This window comes from Chrysochloris asiatica, unplaced genomic scaffold (genome assembly GCF_000296735.1).
Source record: "Chrysochloris asiatica unplaced genomic scaffold, ChrAsi1.0 scaffold00016, whole genome shotgun sequence".
In the NCBI taxonomy this organism is placed as follows: Eukaryota; Metazoa; Chordata; class Mammalia; order Afrosoricida; family Chrysochloridae; genus Chrysochloris; species Chrysochloris asiatica.
In genome coordinates, this window is record NW_006408534.1 from 12,161,387 (window position 1) to 12,176,433 (window position 15,047).

Sequence of the window (15,047 nt, forward strand, 5' to 3'; positions counted from 1 at the left end):
AGAGAGAGAGAGAGAGAGAGAGAGAGAGAGACAAAAATTATCCGCACTCCGGTTATATTAAAATGCACGTTCACAGCTGTTGACAACATTGAGCATGTACATGAAATGATTGTGTCAAATAGACGAGTTATAATGGGTTATGCAGCAAATCATTTGCCAATCGTCCATGGCTCTGAAAAGTTTGTGAGAGATGGGTACTGAAACAAAGAAGAACAAACACAGAAGAGGTTGGACATCTGTAAACAAAATTTGGATTGATACTCGAATGAGGTAAAAGATTCTTTAAAATCATGACTAGTAGTGACACATGACACATGAATTCATCACTACGAGCCTGAGTGTAAACGGCAGGGTATGGAATGGAAACATCTTCAATTGCTGACCAAGAAAAAGTTCAAAAGTCAACCATCAGCTGGAAAATTTATGCTTTATAGTTTTCTGGGATTCTCAAGGGGCCAGTATTCTCAAGGGAATACTATTAGGAAAAACATTCAACAACTCACAGTGCTATGCCCATTGAAGAGCTGAAGCCTAAGCTTCGGACTAAACACAGAGGGCTCTGTGATCTTGCATGCCAATGCATGTCTACATACCTCTGCCCATACTGTTGACACTCTCCAAAAACTTCTTTTGAGGTGTTAAAGCATCCTTCTTACAGTCCTGATCTTTTTGCTTTACCAGACTTTATACACCTGTTTGATCTTCTGAAAGCAATGTTTCAAGGGCAAAGATTTACCTCTGATGAAGAAGTGAAGACAGTGGTACATTTGTGGCTCGCAGCTTAGCCTAAAACAATTTTTATACTATATATATGTATAGAGCTCTGGTAGCGTAGTGCTTACAAATCTGGCTGCCAACCACAAGGTCAACAGTTCGAAACTACCAGCTGTTACAAAGGAGAAAGATGAGGCTTTCTGCTCCCATAAAGATTTACAGCCTTGGAAACCCTGTACAGGGTTGCTATGAGTGGGAACCAACTCCATGGCACATAACAACAACTATATATATATATATATATATATATATACACACACACACACATATGGCATCTTGGTTAATGTGCCAGACTGCAAAGTGCAAAGCCATTTGAATTGCAAGGTTGGCAGTTCAAGGTTACCGGCTGCTCCTCGGAAACCCTATAGAGGGTCCCTATGGGTCAGAATCAACTCAACGGCACTTAACAACAGCATATATATATTTTTTTTTATTTTTTTTTTTAATTTTTTAGTGCCACTGTTGACAGTGTTTTTTTGTTTGTTAAAGTTTTTATTGTGAGGTTTACATGGGAGAGAACATCAGCTTTATACTCATTAAAATATTTTTTAATAAGAAAATATGAAAGCTTGTTGACAGATGGACAAAGTATATTGAAAAGCAAGGAGATTATGTTGAAAAATGATGTATTTGTCTTTTCTAAAAGTTGATAAATTCTACAGCCACAGTGCAGACAATTTTTTACTCACCATTATATAACCATCATACTTGGTAAAGTAATGTCAGTGAAAAAGAGGAAGACCCACAGTAAGATTGGTTGATGCTGTTGACAGCAATGTGCTCAAGCGTAACAACAATTGTGAGGCTAGCTCAGGTCTGGGCAGTGTTTTGTTCTGTTGTGCATGGGGTCACTGAGTCGGAACTGATTTAATGGCACCTAACAAACCAATTTCACCAAATTGCCCTTCAGGAAAGCTCTACTAGTTTATATTTTTGTCAATTGAGGCATAAGGGTGTTTTTACCTTTGTTCTTATTTCCACTAGACATTAATATTTTTCATCATTCATATCAGACAAATAAAGGAGTCCTGGTGTGGTACTGTAGGATGCACTGGACTCCTAGTCACAGGGTTGGTGGTTTAAGCCCACCATTTATTGTTATGTGCTGTCCAGCCAGTTCTGACTCACAGTGACCCCTGCTGTATAGGGTTTCTGATGAATGGCTACAGGGTTTGAACTGTCAGCCTTGCTGTTAGCAGTCCAGTGCTTCAGTGCTAATTTTACAGCACCAAACCAGGACCCCAAGCATGGCTGCTATTGCTGCTACGTGCCTGCAGATCATTTTGAGCAACGCTATACAGGGTTTCCAAGGCCGTAAATCTTTACAGGAGTAGAAAGCCTCATGTTTCTCCTGTGGAGCAGCTGGTAGATTCAAACTGCTGAACTAGCAGACAGGAACTCAACCCATAGCACACTATGTTACCAGGACTCCTTCCAAACATGGCTTCTTGTTTCATGCCTTTGAGTCAGTTCTGACTCTTAAGCGATTCTATATTGGATTTCTGAGGAGAGGTTGGTGAGTTTGAACTGCCGATTTTGCAGTTTAGACCTTGTAGTCCAGTGTGTTATCCTACTGCACCACACCAGGACTCTAAGCATGGCTAGACGTGCCATATTAAGTGTTTTAGTTATCTAGCATTGCTATAACAGAAGTACCACAGTGAATGGCTCTGATGGACAAAAATATATTTTATTACTGTTTAGGAGACAAGAATCGTGAATTCTTGTGCAGACTCTCTAGGGGAAGGCTTTCTCTCTGAGTAGGATCTGGAGAAAGTCCGTATCTCTTTAGCTTCCTTATCTTTGTCTCTGTGAGTTTAATCTTTTTATATCTTGAAAGAAATTGACTGAAACACACCCTACACTAACCCTGACTCTGCTAAAACAAAGACAAATCATTCCTAAATGGACTTAACAAAACATTTGGAGTGGGGGCATAATTCAGTACATAACATTAAATAATTCACAGTACCATATTGCTCCTCCCTACCCTGGTGTGGCACTGTGGGTTAATGTGCCAGACTGCAAAGTCGTTTGAACTGCAAGATTGGCAGTTCAAGCTCACCAGCTGCTCCCAGGAAACCCTTTACAGGGTCGCTATTGGTTGGAACCGACTCAATGGCACTTAACAACAACAACACCCTAACTAAAAAGTAGAATTATTTGGACCAGATTCTCAAAAGTTTAGTAATAAATTATCTTTTTCAAACATTTAACTTGCTTTAAAAAAGTTATACATTCCCATGGTCCAGTTTCATTCCCATCCATGTCTATACCCTTCATGCCCTTCCCTGGTTAACTGCTTTTATTAGTTTCTTATATGTTCTTGTAACATTACAGTAAGAAAAGACAGACATTTTTATGTGTGCCCCTCTTCACCACATAACACACAAAAGGCATCTTACTATATGCATCATTCTGCACTTAGTAAAAATCCCTGTAGTTTTTCTTTTTCCTAAAAGAAAACATGTGGAGCTCTAGTATTTACTAAAATTATTTTAATTTAATATTTCTTAAATGTGTTCTTAAATGTATAGAACTGGCCATAGATTCCATATTAACAAACCAAACTATAAAATCAATTAAATTAAATCTGCAGTTATACAACACAGCTGTTTCGCTGAAATAGTTAGATACTCACAGCATGGGTTTTGAGTGACTGGTGAGGTCCAAGTTCTTAGGGAATCCATTCCAGTTGTATTTACTTTGTTCTTCTTTTTCTTTTTCTATAACACTTAACCATCCTCTAGCATTTTAAATCATTTACCTATTTGTTGTATTTACATACTGACTATATCCCCCACTAGAATAAGCTTTTTATGATAGATCTTTATTTTGATTACTCATGTATCAGAACACACCATGTCACATATGGGCATTCAGATATTAGATGAATGGATTCTTAGGTACATTAAAATTTAAGAATCACTGATAGATGATGTAGGGGCAGGAAATAATCATTAATGCAGGAGAGAAGGTGCTGAGATGGTGATGAGAATAGAGGTAAGCCTAGTGAGGTAAGCCTTGGCTTAATTGGAGAAAAGATAGGTCATGGAGGCTAGAGGTAGAGTGGTTGGTAGAGGGGAGTCTGACCTTTGGTCAGTGGTTCTTTCTAAGCCCTTGAGATGAGACAAGCAAGTCTATTACTAGTAGTAAATGATAAAGCCATCTTTACAGTGTCTTAGCTTCCAGGACACTTTCTCTAGAGACAGAGGAAAATAGAAGACAAGCCCTTCCCTACTTTAAAATCACTAAGTTTATTTTCTAGACTTGTGGAACTAAGATAAAATGTAATTTTAGGGATGACAGAAGAACCACTCTACTTTGATTTTCTTACTGGTCATATAACGGTTAAGTGCTGTTGTGTATGTTACCTGTATAGGACCTGTATGTGACCCTGTATAGGGTTTCCAAGGAGCAGCTGGTGGGTTTGAACTGCCGACTCTGGGGTTAGCAGTCCAGTGCTTAACCTACAGCTACACACCAAGACTCCTAAGTTTGACAAAGTAGAGGAAAAAATTTAGATGGTGTATTTTTAAAGAACTAAAAAGAAAAGTATAGCACTTAACAATTTCTACTGCTTTCACTTAAGGCTGTGTTAGATGTCTTTAAGAAATTTTTCAGAAAAGGCAGCACTTACCCCATTGTCAAGGAATAAAAATAACACCAGGGGGAGCTACAGTAGAAGCAGGCTTTATTTCTACAGTCATTTTTAAAGTTGATTAGTTGGGAGAAGAGGATTCTGGGAACAAAGCATCAGCTGCAGACCACAGAATCAGTACTGAGGAGAGTGAGTAAGATTGCCTCAATCATAAAATGACTGGGTCTGGGGATGGCAATGGGAATCAAGGAAAACAAAGACAAAGTCAATTCCTTGGCCATCCTCTCATAGAGGATGCTGTACAAAAGTGCTAAGGTTGAATCAACCCAAAGTAGATCTGTGTATATCCAAGTTGCTATCCTTTTAGCCTACTTGTGTGAAGTTCAGTCCTCACTTGGGAGGTTGAAAAAGATGGGGCAAAGGAGACTGTAGTTACCTGACAGAAGAGGAACATTGACGAATGGAGACTCTTTAAGAACAAGGCTTGAGCAATCTTTTAGGAAGAATAATCCATCTGTTTTGCCTGGAAAGCTATTTTTTTAAAGCCTTTGAGTCTTTTGCTGTCTTTCCTAAAATCTTCCTTGAAGTTCACTGATTTTAGAAGTCACCTAAATGATTGTTTATTCTGATTCTCCCCATGTTGTTAAGTGCCGTCAAATTGGTTCTGTATAGGGACCCTGTATAGAGTTTCTGAGGAGCAGCTGGTGAGTTTGAACTGCTGACCCGGTGGTTCTAACTGACCTTGTGGTCCAGTGCTTATCCTACAGCGCCACACAAATTCCAAAAAAGTTGGGATTAGAGTTCTAACGGCCCAATATCCTGCCATCTGGGCTGAGATCTAGGCTTGAAGCTGCTGGACTGTAGAGTTAGTGACCAAATTCTTCTCTCTCCCTTCCCATCACTTTCTTTCTCTCTCCTTTTTTATTTTATCATTTTGTTTTGTTTTGGTGCTAAGCAGGCCAGTGAATAAGATTATGGTATGAAGTTGATGCTAATGACCTCTGAGGTCCACAAGGGAGACTATTCTCTGACCTTGAGAAATACTGATGATTCTCTTCTTTTTCTAGGATGCTCACAACTGTATTCCTGAGCTAGACAATGAGACAGCTATGTTTTCTGTTTACGATGGACATGGAGGTAACATTAGCAGACCATATTGGTAACATTCTACCACTTTACAGGGAAGAATGGGTCTTTTGCTTTTTTACTTTCCGGGGTTCTGATCTTCCGATATCATTTCTTACCTGTTGTTGTTAAGTGCCATCAAGTCAGTTCCGACCCATAGTGACCCTGTATAGGATTTCCAAGGAGTAACTGGTGGGAGTTTGAACCACCTACCATGCAGTTCAAACGACTTCAAAGTCTGGTGCATTAACCCACAGCGCCACACCAGGACTTAATTTCCTACCTAGTGTCTGTTTTTCTGTATTCCATCATTCTTTCTTCCCGATAGTATATTGTATTGGTTCATGAACTTACCAGACCTTGTTTTAATCCAAGAAGCCTCTTCCTACATTAGCGTCCCTCCCTCTCCCCTTCCCCAGAACTAAGTATACAGCCAAGAAAAGGCAAGGGATATATTAATATAGTCCTGAGAGGGGTGCTGGTAAAATCTTGTTTTCTGGGTCAGAACTTCCCAAACATTGTCCTTCAAATGGGTTTTAGGTATGTTAAGATACTCTTCCATTAACCCCAGTGTTCACTGAAGTATAACATCAATATTATATTACTTACTATATGGGAGAAGCAGTGCTCTGGGTGACTTTATCTTTCTTTTAGGGGAGGAAGTTGCCTTGTACTGTGCCAAATATCTTCCTGATATCATCAAAGATCAGAAGGCCTACAAGGAAGGCAAGCTACAGAAGGTCTGTCTTCCCACACTGTTCATTCTTTGGTTCTGTACCCGTTGTAGTCGATTTTGACTCAAAACAGTCTTGTAGGACATAGTAGAGATGCCCTACAGGGTTTCCAAGATTGTAATCACTACGGAGGAAGCCAGCCTCATCGTTTCTTGTAGAGCCACTAGTGGATTCCAACTGCCAATCTTTCTGTTAGCAGCTGAGCGCCTAATCACTGTAACGCAAGGATTCCTTTTTGGTTCTGTAGGATGTCCCTAGAATATTTCTTTAAGAATTCTGTACCTAAACCAAGTTTATTCCTATTTGGACATTTTTAGAGCTGTCTATCTATGAGTAACTTTTAGTATGGCAGGCACACACTAATTTGTAAACTTTTCTTGTGCCCAAGACTGAGTAACAGATGATTCATTTCGTGCCTACTTTACTTTTTCCTGCACTCATACTGTTTTGTTTACATTCAGGCTTTGGAAGATGCCTTCTTGGCTATTGATGCCAAACTGACCACTGAGGACGTCATTAAGGAGCTGGCACAGATTGCAGGGCGACCTACTGAAGACGAAGATGAAAAAGAAAAAGTAGCTGATGAAGATGATGGTGAGTGTGGTATCACAGCATGAAGAACCATTCCTTATATAGTTTATATATCATTGATAAATGATTCCTAGGGACCTGGGCAATCTCCACACTAAAGAAACCTGTTGTATTCTTGTGCACTATATGTGGTTATGAAAAGAAGAGAGAATTAACCTTTTTGAGTACCTAGTGTCATAGTTGTAAGAATTTTTACATATATTTTGTCATTGTGATGGTGATTTTCCTGGTTCCTGTTAGTATTTTTGTGACCTTTTTTTTCCTCAAGACTGGAGCAGTCATTAGCCCCAGCAGCCAAGTTACATTGTAGGCTTCCTGTGTCCTTAGTAAAGAATAGGGTTTCAAACTTGTCCAATAATGAATGAGAAGTGAAAGGGGAAACATAGTAACTAACTTTTCATTTGAGTATAATGGGATTGGAAAAACAATGACCAAAGGAAATTTAGAGGCAGATGTTAAACTTGAGAAGGAAGCAGAGGGGCATTCTTTTGAGACTTTAAAAGTGAGAGGAGTCCTGGGAGTGGGAGGTTGTGGGCAATTTGGTGCTCAGGCTACAAGGACTGTGGAGATAGTGAGGGACTGACCCTGTGAGGAGTCTGGCTTGGCGGCTCTGATTTAGCTTCTTTCCTGCAGTGGACAATGAGGAGGCTGCACTGCTGCATGAAGAGGCTACCATGACTATTGAAGAGCTGCTGACACGCTACGGGCAGAACTGTCACAAGGGCCCTCCCCATAGCAAATCTGGAGCTGGGGCAGGCGAGGAAGCAGGGTCCCAGGGCCTCAATGGGGAGACAGGACCTGAGGACCCATCTAGGGAAGCTCCTTCAGAGGAAAATGGTCCCACAGCTAAGGCCCACACAGGCATTTCCTCCAACTTAGAACGTGGGACTGAGGCAGGCCCAGTTGGTGAGCCCGGCACTCCCACTGGAGAGGCTGGACCCTCCTGCTCTTCAGCGTCTGACAAGCTGCCTCGAATTGCTAAGTCCAAGTTTTTTGAGGACAGTGACGATGAGTCAGATGAGGCAGAAGAGGAAGAGGAAGACAGTGAGGTAAGGGCCTATGGTGGTAGGCAGATGCTGAAGTTATAGATAGGGCCTGCTCGGTCACTAGCCCATGTCTTTCAACTCTTTTCTTTCTATTTTGACATCATCGTCTAAGAGCTAAATATCCTTAACTTTAACTTTGTTAAATTAATTATTTCTACCATCACAGGTTCCATGAGCCCTCTTACCTCCTCACTTTAACAAATAGATTTAGTTTTGGTTTATCTTTTCTGCTAGGTAAAGACCATAACAATAGTGAAAGGTGCTTTTGCTAGCAGCTCTGATTTTCCCAGGGCTTCTTGCTCATGACTGCTGATAATTCTTGGGATGACAGTTACATGCAGCCTAACTCCCCCTTTTTTCAGTTTTCTATCATGTTCATAAAGCTGCATTTTTTTCAGTATTTTGAGGACCTGTACCTGTGTTCAGTCAGGGTTTCTTGGTTTTGGATTTGAGTTGAGGCTTGTACGAACAGGGGATCATCACAGTTTCAGCAGCCTGAGATCCTCTGTCTGGCAGGAATGCAGTGAGGAAGAAGATGGCTACAGCAGTGAAGAGGCAGAGAATGAAGAAGATGAAGATGACACCGAGGAGGCAGAAGAGGACGATGATGATGAAGAAGAAATGATGGTGCCTGGAATGGAAGGCAAAGAGGAGGTGTGTGGGGAAAGGGAGCAGTGAGTTTTGAATAGCTAAGAGGCAGGTGTGAAACTCCTGATTTTGATTTTGGGCCAGGAGTCCCCTTGATACCTTAGCACTAAAGTCATGGTCATAGGTGGATTTATTCTGCAACATGAACCAGGTGGTTAGTCTTTTTGGTAGAACTGTCTCAAGGGAGGGAGTATGCTGTTGTTTATGGAAAGATTACTCTGTGTTCCTTCTCCTGTTAAAACTCTCCTGGAGGTCCCACTGTGAGGAAAATGCATATAGATGAATGGTCAGCAACAATACCCATGAAGAGCTCATGACCAAGAGCACCCATCATGCTCTCTCCCTCTTTTTTTTTTTCCGATTGGTCTTAAGCCTGGCTCTGACAGTGGCACAACAGCGGTGGTGGCTCTGATTCGAGGAAAACAGTTGATTGTAGCCAACGCCGGAGACTCCCGTTGTGTGGTATCTGAGGCAGGCAAAGCTTTAGACATGTCCTATGACCACAAACCAGAGGATGAAGTGGAGCTTGCACGCATCAAGAATGCTGGTGGCAAGGTCACCATGGATGGGCGAGTCAACGGGGGACTTAACCTCTCTAGAGCCATTGGTAAGGACCAGGAAGCTATGGGAAAGACTTTTAGGGTCTTGCTGTCTGTCCCAAACACTTATCTGCCTAACAAAAGAACCTTTCAAAGTTCTTTTGTGTCTACTACCTCTGTCCTTAATGTCTCTAAAATAGGTAAGGTAGGTATCATTATCCTTTCTACTTTTTGGATAAAAAGAGGTTCAGGTAAGTGATTTACTTAAGCTGTAGCAACCTGATGTCAGGACTGAAACTAGAAAAAACGAGAACTCAGTTATCCATTCCTCTAGATTATGATGCTTTTTAAGAAGAGAATAAATGACAAAGCTTGACCTGCCTGCAATACAAGTCTGTGGGAATTACCCAAACTGCTCAAGTCAACCACTCATTCCTTTACTTCAGGAGACCACTTCTACAAGAGAAACAAGAACCTGCCACCTGAGGAACAGATGATTTCAGCCCTTCCTGACATCAAGGTGCTGACTCTCACTGATGACCACGAATTCATGGTCATTGCCTGTGATGGCATTTGGTGAGCACCTGGGGAACGCCCTAACATTCCCTTTCTGTATGTAGCATTCTTTTCTAGAGCTCTGAGCAGTTTCGGCTTTATCATCCATCTAATGGCTCTAGATCAGCACCTTTTCTCAATCTGATCTAGGATTGGAGCCTGTGCTGCCCTCTTGTGAGATAAGACCCCCAAACCCAAGGCAGAGCTGAGGAGAATCTTTAGGTGTTTGTACTGGCCTGTGCCATCAACTCTGTTTACAGTCTACCACTCTGCTGTGGTAGAACTAAGGAAGATTCTACTGATTGTTTTTGACCTCAGGAATGTGATGAGCAGCCAGGAAGTTGTAGACTTTATTCAATCAAAAATCAGCCAGCGAGATGAAAATGGGGAGCTTCGGTTACTGTCATCCATTGTGGAAGAGGTGAGTCCCATGGTGAACGGAAAAGGGCATCTCATCTGCACAGCCAAAGGTTTCTCTTAGCCTGAGCTGACCAGGGCATAAGAGAATCTTTAGTTACTGACAATATGCCAAACCTTGACAAAAAAAGTTCCATTTTCCCTCATTTCTCTGACTCAGTCTTAAGATTCATGCACTAGCAAGTGGGCTGTTTTGCTGTGATAATTGCTGTCCATTCCCCTCCTCCCACCACCTTGTCTCAGCAGGGAGAACCAACCCACTTACAGAGTTTTAGGTTCTACCCAGAAAGGTGTTCAGTCCCCTTGACTGAGCTGCCCTGTACCTTTTGCAGCTGTTGGATCAATGCCTGGCACCAGACACTTCGGGGGATGGTACAGGGTGTGACAACATGACTTGCATCATCATTTCCTTCAAGCCCCGAAACACAGCCGAACTCCAGCCAGAGAGTGGCAAGCGGAAACTGGAGGAGGTGCTCACCTCTGAGGATGTCGAGGAAAATGGCAACAGCGACAACAAAAAGGCCAAGCGGGACTAGCAGTCGTCTACACCCTTGCCCACCTAGACTGTTTTCTGAGCCCTTTGGACCGAGACTGATTTTTGTCTTTTTCCTTTAGCCTTAGCAGTGGGTATGAGGTGTGCCAGGGATGCTGGGTGGCTTTACTCAGCCCATTCCAAAGAGGGTTCTCCCTCCACACAGTAGCCTGGGGAGCCTCTGCCATCTTCCCCAGCCTCCTCGTTGCTCCTTTGGGCTCATCACTGGTTCTGTGCCTGTGCTGTTGTGTTGGAGGGAAGGACTGGCGGTTCTGGTTTTTACTCTGTGAACACTTTATTTAAGGACATTCTTTTTTATTGGCGGCTCCATGGCCCCCAGCCGCTTGCACCTGCTCTCTGTTGTACACTTTCAATCAACACTTTTTCAGACTAAAGGCCAAAACCTACTCCTGCCCATGGTGTCATTTTTTTCTCCATTGCTGCCCTGGTCCTAGACTTGACCCTGTTGTGTGTGTGTTAGTGTGTATGTGCAGAAGGGAGGGGAACTAACTCCAGAGCTACTGGCTGACCAGCCCGGCATAGCCTCCTCCTGGAGCCTTAAATAACTTAAGTTCCTCTTGGGAGGGGTCAGGACCCAGTAAGCCAGCTCCTAAGACTGAAAACTAGCAGCGTTTCTCTTCCCTTACTCGCCGGCCGGTTTCTTTCTGACTTCTGATTGGTTTGCTAACGCGTCACAATCACTTCCTGGTCACGCGATGAAAGCCTCTGCTTCTGATTTTCATGACTACGCCTCCCGTGTAGCTCTGCGGCGGCGGAAGCGGAAGCGAATACGGAGGTACCAGCTGGTCTCCGTAGGGGGTGCAGGGGGCTCCATGAATGGAAGCGGCGGCGGGAGCGGCCTGAGCGGGGCGCTGGGGCCAGGGCCGGGAGCTGCCCAGGGCCCGCGCCGCTGCATGGAGACGGCCCGCGGGCCCTGAGAGGGAAGGGGGGGTGGGCGGGCCGAGTTGGGAGGGGTGGGGCCGGGTGGCCGCAGGCCAAAAGCGCGTCGGGCTGGAGCCGGTCACGATGCCCCGAAGGAAGCAAAGCCACCCGCAGCCTGTGAAATGTGAGGGGGTCAAAGGTCAGGGGTCAAGGGCCGCGAGTGGGGAGGAGCGGGGGTGGGGTCAGTGGAGTGGGTGCAGGTCGGGGTGAAGGGGGGAACTCCTGAGGGGTAGAATGAGCGATCCGGACTCCCACCATGATACTAAGGGAACTAGAGGGGTTCGTGTGCGGGAAGTCCGGTCCCCGCGGGCCGGTTCCCCGCGGTGTGGATGATGGGCACGGCTTCTGCGGGAGAATCCACAAGCCCCCTCCCCTCTTCAGTGGATACTGAGGACTCCCTGGAGGAAGGACCCGGAACCCTGGTGTTAGAGAGTGATTTGCTACTAGGCCAGGATTTGGAGTTTGAGGAGGAAGAGGAAGAGGAGGAAGGTGACGGCAACTGCGACCAGCTCATGGGCTTCGAGAGAGACTCTGAAGGTGGGTTTGGGCTCTTGGTTAAGGATTGGTGGCCGTCAGGACCCTCAGCCCTTCAGGAAGCAGCTAAGTTTAATGTCAGTGTGCATGCAGATCACTGTATCCTGCCACAACCTAGGCTGGTTTAGTTTCAAGCTAGGTTTTTTCATTTGCCTAATTAACTAATGAGCTTCCTAGCTTTATTCAGGTTCTCTAGTTTAATGACGTTAAGGGGCCTGACCCCAAGGCCATGTGTCTAGGACTGGGTGAATCACATGGAACTGGTTAGAAGTAAATGCCCTTTTAATAACCTTGTCCCTCGCTGTAGCTTATTCCTGTGTGTCTACTTTTAAAAGGTTTAGAGAAATAAATTCTCTGCTTGTTAGGAGAGGGCTTAAAAAACCCTTCAGATGTTTTATCTCCCTTTGCCCTGCAGCATAAGCTCCTTTAGTATAGAGGTTTTCCTCTACTCAGTAGTATCCTCTTCTAGGTTCAACTCTTCCCTGTAACCTCAGAATCGCCTCATCCTAACAGGCTGTGTACTACCAATCCACTTGTGAAGAATGATTTTAAATATCATGAGGGAATCAGAAGTGGTATTACCTCTGGTCTGATACTGTCTCCACCTCCTTCTAGCTCTTGAGATATGTTTCACTTTGTAATCAGCTCTATACTAACAGGGGCTTTACTAATAATGGAGCACAGAAAAAGGTCTCTTTCTCTGCCTTTTGTATTTTTACTATCTTAGCCCAAGAATTTCATTATTGATTTATTTCAGTCTGTTGTTCACTGTGAGCTGGCTGAACCCCAGATCCTTTTCCATTCAGTAAATCTAGGTGTAGCTGCACACCGTAGCCACTAGATTAGTTCAGAATCTGAACTAATCTAGTGGCTTTCCTGAAGTTGCTGCAGGGGAGACAGACCTTAGACTGTTATGTGCCATCGAGTCGATTCCGACCCATAGTGACCCCATATAGGGTTTCCAAAGAGCAGCTGGTGAGCTTGAACCACTGACTTTGCAGTGCAAACGACTTTGCAGTCTGATGCATTAGCCCACAGTGCCACACCAGACCTTAGACTAGGAGGGAACAAAAGGGATTGCTGAAGCTAAGAGAAGTGGGGGAATACTAAGCAAGTGGGGAAGACCACATGTGACAAAGGGAGAATTGGAGCCTGGTCTTACCATATGATGATGTCCCTTCTCATGTCTGTCTCACCAGGAGACTCTCTGGGGGCCAGGCCTGGGCTTCCCTACGGGCTGAGCGACGACGAGTCCGGGGGCGGCCGGGCACTAAGTGCCGAGAGTGAAGTTGAGGAACCAGCCAGGGGGCCAGGGGAGGCCAGGGGTGAGAGGCCAGGCCCAGCCTGCCAGCTGTGTGGGGGGCCGACAGGTGAGGGGCCGTGTTGTGGGGCAGGAGGGCCGGGTGGGGGGCCCCCGCTGCCCCCACGGCTACTGTACTCATGCCGCCTCTGCGCCTTCGTGTCCCACTACTCGAGCCACCTGAAGCGGCACATGCAGACACACAGCGGGGAGAAGCCGTTCCGCTGTGGCCGCTGCCCCTACGCCTCAGCCCAGCTCGTCAACCTGACGCGGCATACCCGCACCCACACTGGCGAGAAGCCCTACCGCTGTCCCCACTGCCCCTTTGCCTGCAGCAGCCTGGGCAACCTGAGGCGGCATCAGCGCACCCATGCGGGGCCCCCCACTTCTCCCTGCCCGACCTGTGGCTTCCGCTGCTGTGCCCCACGACCAACCCGGCCTCCCAGTCCCACAGAGCAGGAGGGGGCAGTGCCCCAGCGACCTGAAGGTAAAAACCTAGGGGTCAAAGAACCTGGGACAGGGGTGGGTGGCCCTAAGACTACTTGGATTCATAGCCCAAGTTTCACTGCTCCCACAGATACTCTGCTCCTTCCAGATTTGAGCCTCCATGTGCCACCAGGTGGTGGCAGTTTCCTGCCAGACTGTGGGCAGCTGCGGGGTGAAGGGGAGGGTCTTTGTGGGACTGGACCAGAACCACTGCCAGAACTGCTATTCCCTTGGACCTGCCGGGGCTGTGGACAAGAGCTGGAGGAGAGTGAGGGCAGTCGGCTGGGAGCTGCCATGTGTGGGCGCTGCATGCGAGGAGAGGCTGGTGGGGGGGCCAGCGGGGGGCCCCAGGGCCCCAGTGACAAAGGGTTTGCCTGTAGCCTCTGCCCCTTTGCCACTCATTACCCCAACCACCTGGCCCGGCACATGAAGACACACAGTGGTGAGAAGCCCTTCCGATGCGCCCGCTGTCCCTATGCCTCTGCTCATCTGGACAACCTGAAGCGGCACCAACGCGTCCACACAGGAGAGAAACCCTACAAGTGCCCTCTCTGCCCCTATGCCTGTGGCAACTTGGCCAACCTCAAGCGTCATGGTCGCATCCATTCGGGTGACAAACCTTTCCGGTGTAGCCTTTGCAACTACAGCTGCAACCAGAGCATGAACCTTAAACGCCACATGCTACGGCACACAGGCGAGAAACCCTTCCGTTGTGCCACCTGCGCCTACACCACAGGCCACTGGGACAACTACAAGCGCCACCAGAAGGTGCATGGCCATGGTGGGACAGGAGGGCCTGGCCTCGCTGCCTCTGAGGGCTGGGTTCCACCTCATAGCACACCTTCAGTGTTGAGCTCTCGGGGTCCAACAGCCCTGGGTACTTCTGGTAGCCGGACTCTTCACACAGACTCACCCTGAACTAGGTCCTTCTCTTCTAGGGCTCTGAGGGTTAGCCCTGACCTTCCTGTATGTTTTATACAGACTGACCAGAAGCCACCTCCTTCCTCCCCCGCTGGCCAGGGGTTCCACATAAGACTAACATAAATGCTATATGGACCAGCCCAAACCCGATGGGCAGAAGGCCCATATGGACCAGGGGTCTTGCCTTGACTGAGGCACTTCATGAGCTCAGTGAGAAAGGCCCTGTATTGCCTCCACAGCTCCCAGGAACTGTGGAGGGACTGGCTGGGGGACTACTCAGCATCCCATCTGTTTATTTAACT

General features: G+C 45.9%; 2 protein-coding genes across 2 annotated transcripts in view; both read left to right on the forward strand.

The window, feature by feature from the left end:
* Nucleotides 1-10,969, forward strand: part of PPM1G (protein phosphatase, Mg2+/Mn2+ dependent, 1G) — a 25,209-nt gene extending 14,240 nt beyond the window's left edge. Inside the window, exons 2-10 of the mRNA XM_006835189.1 lie at nt 5,443-5,512; nt 6,155-6,240; nt 6,696-6,828; nt 7,459-7,874; nt 8,388-8,525; nt 8,892-9,126; nt 9,505-9,634; nt 9,932-10,034; nt 10,363-10,969. Coding sequence (XP_006835252.1) covers nt 5,443-5,512; nt 6,155-6,240; nt 6,696-6,828; nt 7,459-7,874; nt 8,388-8,525; nt 8,892-9,126; nt 9,505-9,634; nt 9,932-10,034; nt 10,363-10,566 — 1,515 coding nt within the window. The 3' untranslated portion in view covers nt 10,567-10,969. The remainder of the gene's footprint in view (nt 1-5,442; nt 5,513-6,154; nt 6,241-6,695; nt 6,829-7,458; nt 7,875-8,387; nt 8,526-8,891; nt 9,127-9,504; nt 9,635-9,931; nt 10,035-10,362) is intronic.
* Nucleotides 10,970-11,588: 619 nt separating this feature from the next.
* On the forward strand, nt 11,589-14,742 carry ZNF513 (zinc finger protein 513). Its single transcript, XM_006835190.1, has 4 exons — nt 11,589-11,643; nt 11,886-12,041; nt 13,238-13,825; nt 13,916-14,742. The coding sequence occupies exons 1-4, from the start codon at nt 11,589-11,591 to the stop codon at nt 14,740-14,742; spliced, it is 1,626 nt and encodes a 541-aa protein (XP_006835253.1).
* Nucleotides 14,743-15,047: the final 305 nt, after the last annotated feature.